Here is a 13,328-nt window from a genome sequence, read left to right on the forward strand (position 1 = left end):
TCATCGCCACAAGCAGATGGCGGGGCGTTCGTCAGCAGAAGGAGCCGCGGGGCCTAGAGAGCGGCGGCCGTGATGTCAGAGGGGATGGGCGCCATCCAAGCAGGAACTTGCGGGCACACGTCTGGCAGGGCAAGATAAAGCAAATCCCTTCCTCCTAGGGCTCATCCACCCGCACCCGGCAAAGGAAAATAACTCCAAACGGGGTATGGGGGCGTGCACATCCCTCAGGCAGCTGAGAGACCAAGAAGGAGGTGGTGTAGGATCCCGGGGGGAGCACAGAAGGGGGGGGCTTTCCAAAGCAGGGACTAGATCCCCTAGGAAAGTGGGGTAGAGAGACAATGCCAATCAAGCCCAAATGCACGTGGATCGCTTCCCGTCCCCAGGAGAAGGTGGCAAGGGTGGAGTTCGGGGGTGACGTGGGCTGCAGAAACAGGGATAAAACTAACCCTCAACAGAAAGCAACTGAAGGAGGAAGGATGGTCCAGTGGTTAGATCACTAGCCTGGGACTCAGGAGGTCTGGCGTCAATTCCCGGCTCTGCCACAGCCACCCAGTTTGACCTTGGGCAAGTTACTCAGTCTCTCTGTCCTCAGCTCCCATCTGTGAAATGGGGGGGATGATACCAGCTTTGCCCTGCCCCACAAAGTGGGCTGGGGGATAAATACGTGAAAACTGGATCGTTTGATGGAGGCCCTAGAATATCGCAGAATAGGGTGACCAGGGGTCCCAATTGTATAGGGACAGCCCTGATATTTGGGGCTTTGTCTTATATGGGCGCCTATTACTCCCCACCCCCCTGATTTTTCACACTTGCTGTCTGGTCCCCCTACTTCAGAAGAGCCTCTTCATCTTCCCGCAGAGGAAGACAAAACTGAATGCACGTGGATCGCCTCCCAGCCCCAGGAGCAGGGGGGCAGGGTGGAGCTGGGGGTGTCCATCCGGGAAGCAAGGCAAAGGTAACCTAGGCAGCGGGGTGAGCTGGGACCGCTACTGACTCGTTTCCTTGTGCTCCTTGATCTGGTTTCAGCCACCTCTGGCGCTGGATCCTCGGGGCAGGGGCTGGCTTTTTGTACAGCGCCTAACACAGCGGGGGCCTGGCCGAGGACGGAGGCTCCCACATAAGCCTCAAAAGGTCGCAGAGAACAAATTCTTCTCCTGCAGAAGGGGTGGGGGGCAGCTAGTGAGGAGGAATCTCCAGGCTGCGCAAAGGCAGGGACTGACTTCCCCTCGTAGCCCGAAGTGGGTGGTCCTGGCTCGGCAGAGGGAGGGTTGGAGGAGGTGGGGGGGAAAATCTAGCACTAAAGCCGCGTGAATCCCGGCGTGGAGCGAGCGCATTCCTCCCCGCTGCAGGGCTATCACTCACTCTTCTCCCCATTATAAACACATCCCCTGGCCCGCCGGGACGCCGGCAGCGGGAGCAACCGCCTGACCCTTGCCACTGCCACACGGCCTTCAGGAGAGAGAACTATCCCCTTGCCGCTCCGAGGCCGGCTTCCCTGCCTGCTAGGCCACCTGCCGCCGCACAGCTGCAGCCCAGACGCTGGACAAGGGGCTGAGCCCCGTACGGCAGAGCGACGCTCACCAGCACTGGGAGGAAGGGGAGGTTTGCTCAGCCAAACTAGCAACCCCCACAGAGAACTTTGAGGGTGGATGTGGACAGTACGCCCCCACTTCCCCTTTCAGCAGCGCTTCCAGCCTCAGGCTTCCCCCTGCCAAGGGAGGCCTGGAGATGCTCTTCCCCTCTGGTCCCGGTGAGGCCGTTCTGGGAAAAATCCAGCCACCTTTCCTTAGGACGGGTGGTTAAAGCTTTGTCCTCCCACCTGCCCCGACCCCAGACGTTTGTAGGTCTCCTTCCGGGAATGCGGAAGCCTCAGCTGCAGAGTGGGGGTGCAGAGGAAGTGGACGGCAGGGAAATGTAAGCAGATGACAAGCCCTGATGTAGGGGAGAGCCCCCTTCAACCTCTGGGCTCCAAGTTCAGAGTTAGGGATTTCGTTTGATTTCTTCCAAGCAGAAGACTACGAGCCAGGAGAGCTGGGCTCTGTTCCTGGCTGTGGGAGGGGAGTGGGGTCTAGTGGCTAGAGCAGTGGGGACAGAAGCCAGGACGCCTGGGTTCTATTCCTGGCTCTGGAGGTGCGGGACTAAATGAGGAGTTTGGACCCATATCCAATCATTCCAAAAAGCCTCTGATATTTGGGGCGGGGAGGGGGAAGAAAGTGTGTTTCAGTTAGGGTCACCCCCACCATTCTGGATCCCTGCTCCCCAGGAATTAACAGACCACCTAAAGCGGGCAGGATTCCTGCATGAGCTGCTTTCCCAGGGCGGGTGACGCAGCTGGGAATCCCTCCAGCACCGAGGGACATCAGGGCAGGCAAAGCTGGTGGCTTTGTCAGGGTAAACACAGATCCCTCAGGCGGGGGATAATCCTCCTGGAGGAAGGCGCCCATTCGGGGAGGCTGCAGAAGGATTCACTGGCCAGGGGAGAAGGGGGGTTGCCCACACCCTGAAGCAGGCAGGGCTGCAGCATACTGGAAGCGGGGGGCGGGGAAGGGAGCAGGCAGGAATGCAAGAGGTCGCCCCCACCCCCCCGCTGCCCTGGATCCAGTGTTGGCTGGTACGGCAGGGACCGGTGGTGACTCCCCCACAGGCCTGGCTGGGGGAGGGGAGCAAGGTGGGGAGGGGATGCAGGCAGAGAGGCTCCCATCTGGCCCCAGCCCCTGGAATTCTCTCCCATCTCTCGCTCAAGGCACGGGCTGGGCGCTGCCCCTGCTCGCCTGGCAGGCCAGCACACGCTTCGACCGCTGACATTCCCCCTAGCTCCCGGCTATAAAAAAAATCCCAAATACCTGGCAGCGTCGGGAGCGCCAGACAAGCCAGGAGCACGTGGGCGCTGGAGCAGCCAAAGGGGCGTGGATCATGCCGGCTGTACTGGCCTCGCTCCTGCAGAAGGACAATGGGCTGGACACGAGGCACGGCTCTCCTCAGCCAGGCGGTTGTCGTGCCCTGGGCTCTCAGCAGAGCCAGCCGCCTCCACCCAAGGGACGGAGCACTCCCTGCTAATGCTAAGATCCAACCCCCCCAGGGCACCTTTCACCCCGATGCACTTTACAAACAGCAATCCCGCCACCAAGATGCAGCCACCTCTGGGGTGGGACGTGGCAGCTTCTTTCGCCAGCATGCAGCTACGCTGCACTACATTTTGGGCCAGTGCTGTATTCACTCAGAATGACTGGGGAGGGTGGCAGCAAGTGAACCAGCCGGGATTTGGCCTGGACACCCTGATCTGTGCTTCAACTTGTCTTGCTCTCTCTCTCTCCTTATCATCTCCAGCTCCTCTGGGCTGCTAGCCCAGCATCTGCCCACCTGGCAAGAGCCCGGGCCCGGAGGAAAGAGGAAGTGGAGACCGTGCACATGACACAATCCCTGCACTGTGCAGCTTTCAGCCTCCACGCACAAGCCAGAGCAAAGCAACCCCTGGTGTCCTCGGCAGACACCCGGTGCAGGGAAGCACCGCGCACAGCCTCAGCTCCCGCCGGCAGGAAGCCATGGGGCTGAGTGCACAATGGGGCAGGGCCCCCCCCCCCCCCGCCCAAGAATCCCTGCCATCCCCAAGCAGTAGGCCCTGATGGCCCTGCCCTAGCAGCTGTCTGGGCAATTTTCAGTCCCCGTTCGAAGAGGCCTCCAGCTACTCTGGACTCTGCCCCGTGCAACCCCGGGTCCAGGTGACGACAGACCCATGTGACATGTCTCAACAGCTCCCCTTTGCCAAGGAGGCAGAACAGGAATGGCAGGTGGCCCCACTCAGAGCCTCCTTTATCTTTAGTGCCTGCCCATCAAACGGCAGCGCTCAGCTCCCCTTCAGCTCCCAGGATGCAACAGACCTGACCGCACAGGGCAATGAGACAGGCCCTAAATCAGCTTGGATACAGACTTCCCCCAGTGTTGGCCTGGGATCAGATCCAGAGGTCTTGACTTGGGCCCAGCACCCCATCAGGATCGGGGCCTTGCTGAGCAAATACACACAGGGTCCCTGCCCCGTGGGGCTGTCAAAACAACGCCAAACTTCATGCGTGCACACACGTTTCTCTTACGTTTGGAACCGGTGCAGATTTACAAGCAGCCTCTCTCCTTCCTGATCCATCCCGGCCGCTCCCCCACGGTACCCAGCCCAACTGCTCGGATGAATGGTGCTTCACGGAACCCACCCAGAATCTTGCGTGATTCACCCCGCACCCTGGTTCGTTTTCGCCGCTTCGTGTCTGCCCTCCTGTCACTTTCTAAGGGCTTGTCTACACTTAAAACACTACAGCGGCCCACTTCCATCAACGTAGATAAGTTCCTGGAGGATAGGTCCATCAAGGGCTATTAGCCAGGGTGGGCAGGGATGCAACCCCATACTCTGAGTGTCCCTAGCCTCTATTTGCCAGAAGCTGGGAGTGGATGACAGGGGATGGATCACTTGATGATGACCTGGTCTGTTCATTCCCTCTGGGGCACCTGGCACTGGCCACTGTCAGAAGACAGGGCACTGGGCTGGGCTGTCTGACCCACTATGGCCATTCCTATGCTTTAACCAAGCGATGTCTACACCACTCAGGGCTGTGGATTGTTCCCTCCTCTCCCCCGTGAGCATTGTAGTTATGACCACCTAATCTTCTAGTGTAGACCAGGCCTTAGTCTCACCATCCGTGTGCATTAGGACTCTATAGCTATCACCCTTCTGGTCCCCGTTATCACAGCACCCTGAGCAGTCCAGGGCTGCTTTACCCATAGAGTTGGCATTTTAGCTTCTCAATTCTTTTTCCTCTCTTACCTGCTGTCCAGACAGTAAATCCAGATCAACCCCCTCATCCCCAACCCCCACTCTCTTCCTCCTCCCTGAACGCTGTGGCAGACCCAACCCTGTATTGCAGAGCTTTACTTGGGGCTTTTTACCATCGATCCCGTTAAAGAAACAAACGGATCCACGCTCCTCTAAAAGGGAAAGCATCTTCCTTGAAGCTCGCAATCCCTTGTCACTATCCCAGAGCAACGATAAAGAGAGTGAATCAGTTTATAGGCTTTGTAATTACTGGAAAGGACACATTACTGGCCTGCCAGCGAGCCAGGAGATAGCTGGAAGGCAGGCGATGGGCAGGTTTTTAAGCACCTAGTGATTTTAGGAAGGGCTCCAGCCCAAGAAGAGGTGGGAGGGGGCAGAGGGAGAGTGAGAAGTGGCAGCTAATGACTGACAGCAGCATGAATTCTGGCTATTTGCAAAAGGCTTGTAAAAGAATTTCCTGAATTAGCAAAATCCTCTTTGGGGGAGGGGGGAGACCAGAGAAATTAAACAATTGCTGCTACTTCAGATACAAAAAAGAACATCTCTGAGACAACCAGACACTGCGTCCCCATGCTCACTTTTATTATTTACATTACAGTATCCAGCAGACAGCGGGGCCCCAGCTTGCCAGGTGCCATACAGAGCCAGAGAAAGAGATGGCCCTGAAGAGCTCACAGGCTGGTGGCTTCCACTTCTGGGCATCCGTTCTGAGACACCTCATGGTCAAGGCAAGAGCGGGGAGAGCACAGGCAGAGAGGACAAATGGGTTGTCCAGTGTCTCTCAGCAGAGCCAGGTCTCCTCCACCCCACTGTCTTACCCACTGGGTTACATCATCTTGCCAGAAGGAGCTAATGTCTAAGAGCTTAGCTATTGGACTGGACCAGAGAACTCCACAGCTACTATTAAATTGGGTGTCAATCCTCATGCTTCAGGGCATGGAGTCAGGCAGGAATCCCCCCGCGCCCCCTCCCCCCCGATGCATTGTACAGGCCAGGCGTGCTAGGGTTTGTGGTTTCTTTGGTGCACCTTCCTTTGTAGCCTCCAGTGTTGGAGACAGGCTGGGATGGATCAGTTGGGCCATTCCTGGATTTCCTTCCCCCCGCCCCAGTCCACAGGCATAATTTCTCACAGCTTTGGGGTAACAGAGCCAATGCACCCTTCGGATACCAGCCAGGCATCCACCATGGATAGGGAGTCTCTCCCCTGCATAGGCTGTCATTGCCTTGAGCACCAGGAATGCCAAGAGAGCATCTCTAGGCCCTGCTGTCCAGATACGCATTCCCTGAGAGACGGGCCCTTCCCCACACATTACTGGCCTAGCGCTCACAGGAGCAACGCCCCTGTGCCCTATGCAGCTGGGCACAGGGAAGGACCTACCCTTGCTGCTGCCCAATCTAGTCTTTCAAGGCAGGGCCTGAGGCACGCTCAGGGTCAGTGAGACACCCCCCCGCTCTGGGCAGGGGAAACAAGGGCCTGATTTGCTGAAGTAGCCTCTTACCTCTGGGCGCCCAGCTTGGGCTGCTTAAGGTCTGATCTCCAGAGCAGCTCAGCTCCTGGAGCTCCCATTGACTTCAGCTGCAACTGGGGGTGCCCAGCACCTCTGAAAATCCAGCCCTTAAATGTCTCAGAGTGGGCGCCCAGAAGTGGACACAACCAGACTTGGTGAACACGTTTGCAAACACAGGCCGAGGTGAGTTACCTAGGGTCACCCAGCAGCTCGGCGGCACGGTTAGAAAGAGAACCGAGGAATCCTGGATGCCAGCCCAGCGCTTTAACCACAAGACCACACAAAAACCAAAGTGGTCCAGCGATAGGCAGCTGAACTGATCAAAGGAGAGACTGAAAAGGTTAAAAGTAACATTTTCCAGAGTGCCTGAAGTGACTTGGGCCCTTGGGGAACAAACATTTAACAACGGGCTCTGCACTCCAGCAGAGAAAGGTACAACACACCAGTGACTGGAAGCTGAAGCTAGACAAATTCAGACTGGAAATAAGGCATAAATTTTTTTTTTTTTTTTTAAGTGAGAGCAATTAGCCACTGGAACAACTTACCCAGGGTCAGCCATGGTAGATTCTCCATCACTGACAATTTTTAAATCCAGATTGGATGTTTTTCCTCAAAGATCTGCTGTAGGAATGATTTTGGGAAAGTTCTCCGGCCTGTGCTCTACAGGTGGTCAGCCGATGATCACACTGGGTCCATCCTGGCCTTGGAATCTACGAAAGTCCCTTTCAAAAGTGAGCTTACCGCTGCGCTCACAGGGTCAGTGAAACATCAGGGTTCTAAACACCAATGTCCCTTTTAAAATTAGTTCCCAAGTTACTCGGGCGCTTTGGAAAAGTTTCCCCGAGAGCTATTTAATGTGGGAATAGAAGAGACATGGCAGCAGCGTCAAAAATAATGCCTGGTGCAGAAAATGCCTGTCAGTTCTCCTTTCCCTCTTCCCCAACAAAAGGAAAAAAGAGGACAGCAGATGAAATTCAAGAGATAAAATGCAAGTGGATGAAAGCACATCTTAGTACGGGCCCCAATCCAGCAAGCCACTTAAAACACAGGTGAAACGTTAAGTAACGCGAGTTGTCTCATTGACATGAGTTGAGCTAAGAAGCATAGATGTGTTTAAGTGTTTTGCTGGATCAGAGCCATAATACTCATGCTTCAAGGCATAAGCTGGCTGCAAACTGACAGGGGTCAGGAAGAAACTTCCCTTATGGACAGGTTGTTCCATAATTATCCATTATAGTGTTTCATCCTCTGAAGCAGCAGCAGGTGCTAACCATGGTCAGAGACAGGTAATTGGACTAGGTGGACCACTGATCTGATCTGGCCTGGTGATTGTATGCGCCTGCTAAGCACATGATGAGCTGATTTGGAAATCCAGCTCCTTCATGATTCAGATAGCCAGTGCGCTCTCTCCCATCTGTGTCACCCTGCTCTCCTGGCAGCCCAGCCCCACCAGCTGCAGAACCAGCTGTCCCTTCCACGCCCACTGAATCCAAGCCAGGATTTCAGGAGACCCTCTGTGGTGCCAGTGGGCAGTGCAGGCTGGGAGCCAGAGAGACCCACAGGGTCTGTCTGTATCCAAGCACTAGGGAAGAGGACCCAGGTGGTCAGTTTGCTTCTTTGCGTAAAGGGGGAAGTGCGTTCGTGTCAGAATCCCTCGCCAAGCGTGCAATGCAGCAGATGGGGTGCAAACAGCCACCACTGGCCCACCCCTTCTGCATCCCAAGCAGGTCCTCTAGCCTGCAGTCTGCTCAGTCTTGTTATCCCAAAGCTAACACAGGTGAGACAGAAAAGCTCAGCCCCAGGGTCAGGGTTGCAAAAGCAGCTGTTGCCCTTCGGACTTTTCCTTGCTGCTTTTCTCTGGATAGCCCCAGTTACAACACCTCTGTCCTTCCAGAGCCCTCAGTGCCCACTCCCATGGGACCTTCCCGGAGCAGAACATGGAGAAGGCTCCGGTGTCCACCTTCCAAATCCTCACCCTGGGTGAGCCGCGTAAAGGGGGCTGCTTTGGAATCTGGCTTCGGTGCATCACTTTATCCGCAGAAAGGCCCGAGTCGCCAAGGTTTGGGCGTGGCTGAGGATTTGGGGTGTTGGAATCAAGGGCAGCATATGGACTCCTAGGGGGATAGAGGCAGAGAAGAACCTCGCGAGAGTCTGAATTTTAGCTCCGCTCTCGATCCCTCTGGGCTTTTAGCTGTTTCTCAGTACTCACCTGCCCCCCACCCCCTCGCAGTCCTTAATGGATTTCTTCTCCCAGCACCCTGGTGAGGCAGGGCAGGGATCAGTGTCCTGAGCGGCGAAGGCCCAGATCCACAACAGAGCGAGGTGACTAAATATCTTTGTGGGGCTAGACCTCAGTGACTCACCCAGTGCCACCTAGGCAAGTCTGTGGCAGAGCAGGGAATTGAATCCACCTCTCCCAAGTCATAGGCTAGGGCCCTAACCACTGGGACAGCCTTCCTCTCTAACAACCCCTCCCAAGCGGGGTAGATCCCAGCAATCACCAGGCTTCCCCAACACACTTTGTGAGCCAACATTTCCCAGCACGGAGCCCGCAACCCGTGCACTCCTCCTCCCCAGCAGCTGTTCTTTTGAGAGAGAGAACCATTTCACTCCCCCTTTTAAAAAAAAATAAAAATCCCACACTTCATCATGAGCATTTCCAATGAATCTTTGGAATGCACAGCGGATGCCTGCAGCCCATGCAGCTGCTGCAGTGAGAGCTCTCCGCAGGGCACCCAATCCTCACTTGGTGCAATGGAAACAGACCCTTCAGCTGGCTCCCAACTTCAAAAGCCGGGGGAACCTGACTCCTCGCTGCCCCGCACCTCCTGCCGACATCTACACCGGCGCAAAATGACCCTGCCACGCTATGGAATCAGGGGAGCATTTTGCACTGGTGTCGATGACAGCATAAGGCCACCAGGAGAGTTCAAGGGTGGAGGGGACCCGACTGGGTCATCTAGCCTGACCTCCTGTCTGCCACAGGCCACCACCACCCGGCATCCACGCCCCAAACCCAACAACTGAAGATAGACCAAGGGATAGCTCAGTGATTTGAGCATTGGCCTGCTAAACCCAGGGTTGTGAGCTCAACCCTTGAGGAGGCCATTTAGGGATATGGGGCAAAAATTGGTTGGATGATTTAATTGGGGCTTGGTCCTGCTTTGAGCAGGGGGTTGGACTAGATGACCTCCTGAGGTCCCTTCCAACCCTGATATTCTATGATACAGGAGCCTAGACTGTTATGTGCGACAGGCAGAGATTAGGAAGGAGTGAGGGGCACCAGCGCCAGAGGCCCCCATAACGGCAGGGAATTGATGAAGTGAGATACACCTAGAAATCCTGGCGAGCGACCGTCACCCACACACTGCAGAGGAAGGTGACCCCCCCCCCCCCCAAGGTGCAGGCAGGGGTGCTGGAACAGTTTGTGCTGAGAGCCATTGAACCAAACTGTAAACCCTGTATATAACAGAAACCACTTCAAGCCAGGGGGTGCGACAGCAGTTCCAGCACCCATGGGTGCAGGGCAATCAAGCTGCCACAACTGTACAAAAATACTACAGCTGGATTCTCCAGCGACTCACAGACTCTAATCAGCCAGTCCTGATTTACACAGGGATAATGGAGTCAGGCCTTTGAGAGCACGAAATAGAGCTCTCCGAGAGAGTTGGGGGTCCAGGGTAAGGGGGGAGCTAGTTAATCAAGAGAGAATCCACTGACTGAAAGGCTCTTTTGCAAGGGTTTAGTAAAGAATCACAGGAATGTTCAACAGGTCCCTGGGAAATTTTCCTCCCCTCGCCACCAGCCTCTCACCCATTCATACATCTCCAGAGACGCTGGAGGGATTTTTCAGGGTTCATGGCCCTGCAGTTACACTCCAGGGCAAGGACCACAGAGGAAACCATTAAAAAGCTCCATCCACCCTCCCTCTGCCGAGAGATCCGGGACGAACACGGTAAAGGCCCAGGGCTGCGCCCATGGCAGCCTGGGTTAAAATGGGAACGTGCCAAGATTAGCCGGAGAGCTCTTATTCACCCTCTCGGGCTAGGAGGTTCTGGGTGCAGGTTGGACTTCAGCTCCTGTTCATTGCCTTACCCCTGGGAAAGCTTTCTGGAGGGCAAAGCTGACTGTGTCACACAGGAACAGGGTCCGGTCTGCATCAGCAGCTGGCCTCCAGGGATGCCCCTGCCGCCAGCTCGCTAAGGCTGATCCTGCAAACCTTACCCAGGTGTGTAAACTTTATTCACGGTGACCCAGGGATTTCAATGAGGAGTGAGTCAAGTTAGCCCCCCCCCCCCCCCCACCGGTTTGCAAGATTGGGCAGCCCCATGCAACCACAGGCTGGAGGAGGGGTGCAAATTGCAAATAAATAAATAATAATCATAATAATAAAGTCGTGCACCATTGCTCCAGTTACAAAGTTAGCACCCCCTCTCCCCTCCACCCCCCCGAAACGCTGCGGATCCCCTTTCAGCCGAGACTTCAAGTTCACAGCCCACCCCCCGCCCTCTCCTCCCAAGCAAAGCCAGGGCGGGCAAGCAAAGCAGGCTGAAGGGGGGCTGCGCCCACCCCAGAGGCTGCACCCCCCAGCAACGATCCCCGGCTGCGAATGACCCGGAGGGGGGAGCTGATCCCACCAACATCCCGCCTTTCCCCTAAGCAGGCGGGGGGGTCCCCATGAGCTAGGATCGGGGGCAGGTTTGCCGGCTGGGTACTCACAGGTATCTGTCCAGCCCGTCCGTCTGGTGATGCAGCGCCACCGAGAAGCCGAAGAAGCTGCCTTCGCTTGCCCCCCGCTTCAGGACCAAGAATTTGGTGTCCAGGTTGAAGGCGGAGCCGCCGGGGCTGCAGAGAGCCCCCCAGAGCAGGCAGAGCCGCACCAGCCGGCGCCCCCAGGGCTGCGGCGGCTGCTGGCGGGGCCCGGGGCCAGCCCTGCCGCGGCGGCAAAGCTGCAGATCCCCCGGAGCCATGACGGGCTCCAGTCCCCCCCGGGGCAAGGTCCGCAGCAGCAGCCCGCAGCCTCCGGTCGCCCCTGCGCCGAGCGAGCCTCCTCCTCCGTCCCCACCTTGCGCGGCCCTTTTCTTCCGGGGAACAGGCTCGATCGCGCCGGCCCAAGAGTTTAATTCTTAAAGGGGCCGTGCCATGGGGAGGGGCGCTGGTTCCTAGGTGGGAGGGGAGGGCTGGGGGGGGGCTGGTGTGTGTGTGTGTGTGTGTGTGTGTGTCCCCATGCTCAGGGCGTTTTGCAGGCGGATACAGGGTTTGGACACAAGCTTTCAGCCCTGGGTGGCCACTGCAAGCGCCTCCTGCTCCATCCCACCCCCTGGAGGGATGCCTTGCCCCCCCCCCTCCGCCCGCCCCAGAGCAAAGCCCTCAGGGGCCAGTGACAACTCTCAGCCCCGGGGCAAGGCTCGCCGCGATCAGGCCCTCCGGCACCAGCCCCCTCGCCCCGCCAGGGAAAAGGAAGTCGCCCCGTGCGGTTAGTCCAACTCTGCTGTGACTGGGTTTTGTGGCGAAAAGCCGGAGGACGCAGCCTTATTGGAACCCCGGACGTTTTATCTTGGCCTGGCGGCCCTGGGGTCGGGTTCACAGCCCCGGAGACACCGAGAATAAATAGGGCTCAGAGACCAAGCCATCCACACGCAATTTCCAACAACATGCACCCAAGCCTGGCTTAACAGGCTAGCCCCTGGGGGCAGGAAGGGAGGTTTGGTCCCATTCAGCCCTCGGCCTAGTGCAGGCCGCTGCGGGGTGGGCTAATCGAAGCCAGATGTACTGGTGTTTGTGAGAAGGAAGCTGCTGTGCTGAAGATTGAACTGAAACCCACCAAGTCCCTCTCCCCTACACCATGGAACAGCCCTCAGATGGCAAAAAAAGTTTAAAAAAAGAACTAGATAAGTTCCTGGAGGATAGATCCATCAATGGCTATTAGCCGGGGTGGGAGGGATGGTGTCCCTAGCCTGTGTTTGCCATAAGCTGGGAATGAGCGACAGGGGATGGATCACTTGATGATTCCCTGTTCTGTTCATTCCCTCCGGGGCACCTGGCATTGGCCACTGTTGGAAGACTGGACACTGGGCCGGATGGACCTTTGGTCGGACCCAATATGGCCGCTCTTCTGTTAATAACGTTCCATCCGTACTGACCTGAATTCAAACTGGCAGCCTATCAGGGAAAGTCCCCCAAGTTCATCTCCCACCCTGCTGAGCTGGGTGGGAAGCAGTTTTCCAGTCCTGGGAAAAGTTTAAGATTTCAGAAAACGTTTCCCATCCCAACTCAAGATGAAAAGTCAAAAATCTCAAAACCATTTGCAAAAATCTTGGTGGGGGGGGGGGGGATTGGTTTGTGTCAATCAATGTTTCATTTAGATAATTGCCACACATTTCATTTTGATTTTGACCCCCTTTTAAAAATTGTACTAAAATTCGCTGACACGTCTAAGTAAAAAAACATTTAAAACCAGAAAACCAAAATGTTTCATTCAGCAAATGTAGCCACGGGCCGTTCTGATGGTTTTTTCCTTTCGCTTTTCCTTTTTTTTCCTTTTTTTTCGAGTTGAGAAATGTGTCAAAACCAACGCTTTCCCACAAAAAGTCTCAGTTCTCATGAATCAGTGGTTCTGGATGGAAAACATTTTACCAAACAGAAAAGGAGAACATGTGGCACCTTAGAGACTAACAAATTGATTTGAGCATAAGCTTTCGTGAGCTACAGCTCACTTCATCGGATGCTACACGGCTGCTACTCTGAAACCTGTCATTTCATCAAACAATTCCCAACCTACTCTACAGCTTCGGCAGTTTTGAAAATCTCCCTGGGCAGCTGCCTGCAGCTGAGATCTTTGAAAATCAGACCCTGAGTCCCGTGACCAGCCTGCCAAGCCATGCAGCTTGTTTTGTAATATACCCTATACATCTACAGCGCTGCATTGAAGGCTGATTAATAAATATTAAGTAAGGCAAATTAATGCAAAATTGCATACAAAAGTAGCTCCTCTGGCAACC

General features: G+C 55.7%; 1 protein-coding gene across 2 annotated transcripts in view; it reads right to left on the bottom strand.

The window, feature by feature from the left end:
- Positions 1-11,632, bottom strand: part of ITGA3 (integrin subunit alpha 3) — a 42,764-nt gene extending 31,132 nt beyond the window's left edge. The window contains exon 1 of one of the 2 annotated variants that reach the window (XM_043536659.1): positions 11,047-11,632. In XM_043536659.1, coding sequence (XP_043392594.1) covers positions 11,047-11,297 — 251 coding nt within the window. In that variant the 5' untranslated portion in view covers positions 11,298-11,632. The remainder of the gene's footprint in view (positions 1-11,046) is intronic. The other variant, XM_037886660.2, reaches the window with a different exon arrangement.
- Between the last annotated feature and the right edge of the window lie 1,696 nt (positions 11,633-13,328).

The sequence above is a fragment of the Chelonia mydas genome, chromosome 27, assembly GCF_015237465.2.
Source record: "Chelonia mydas isolate rCheMyd1 chromosome 27, rCheMyd1.pri.v2, whole genome shotgun sequence".
Lineage (NCBI taxonomy): Eukaryota > Metazoa > Chordata > Testudines > Cheloniidae > Chelonia > Chelonia mydas.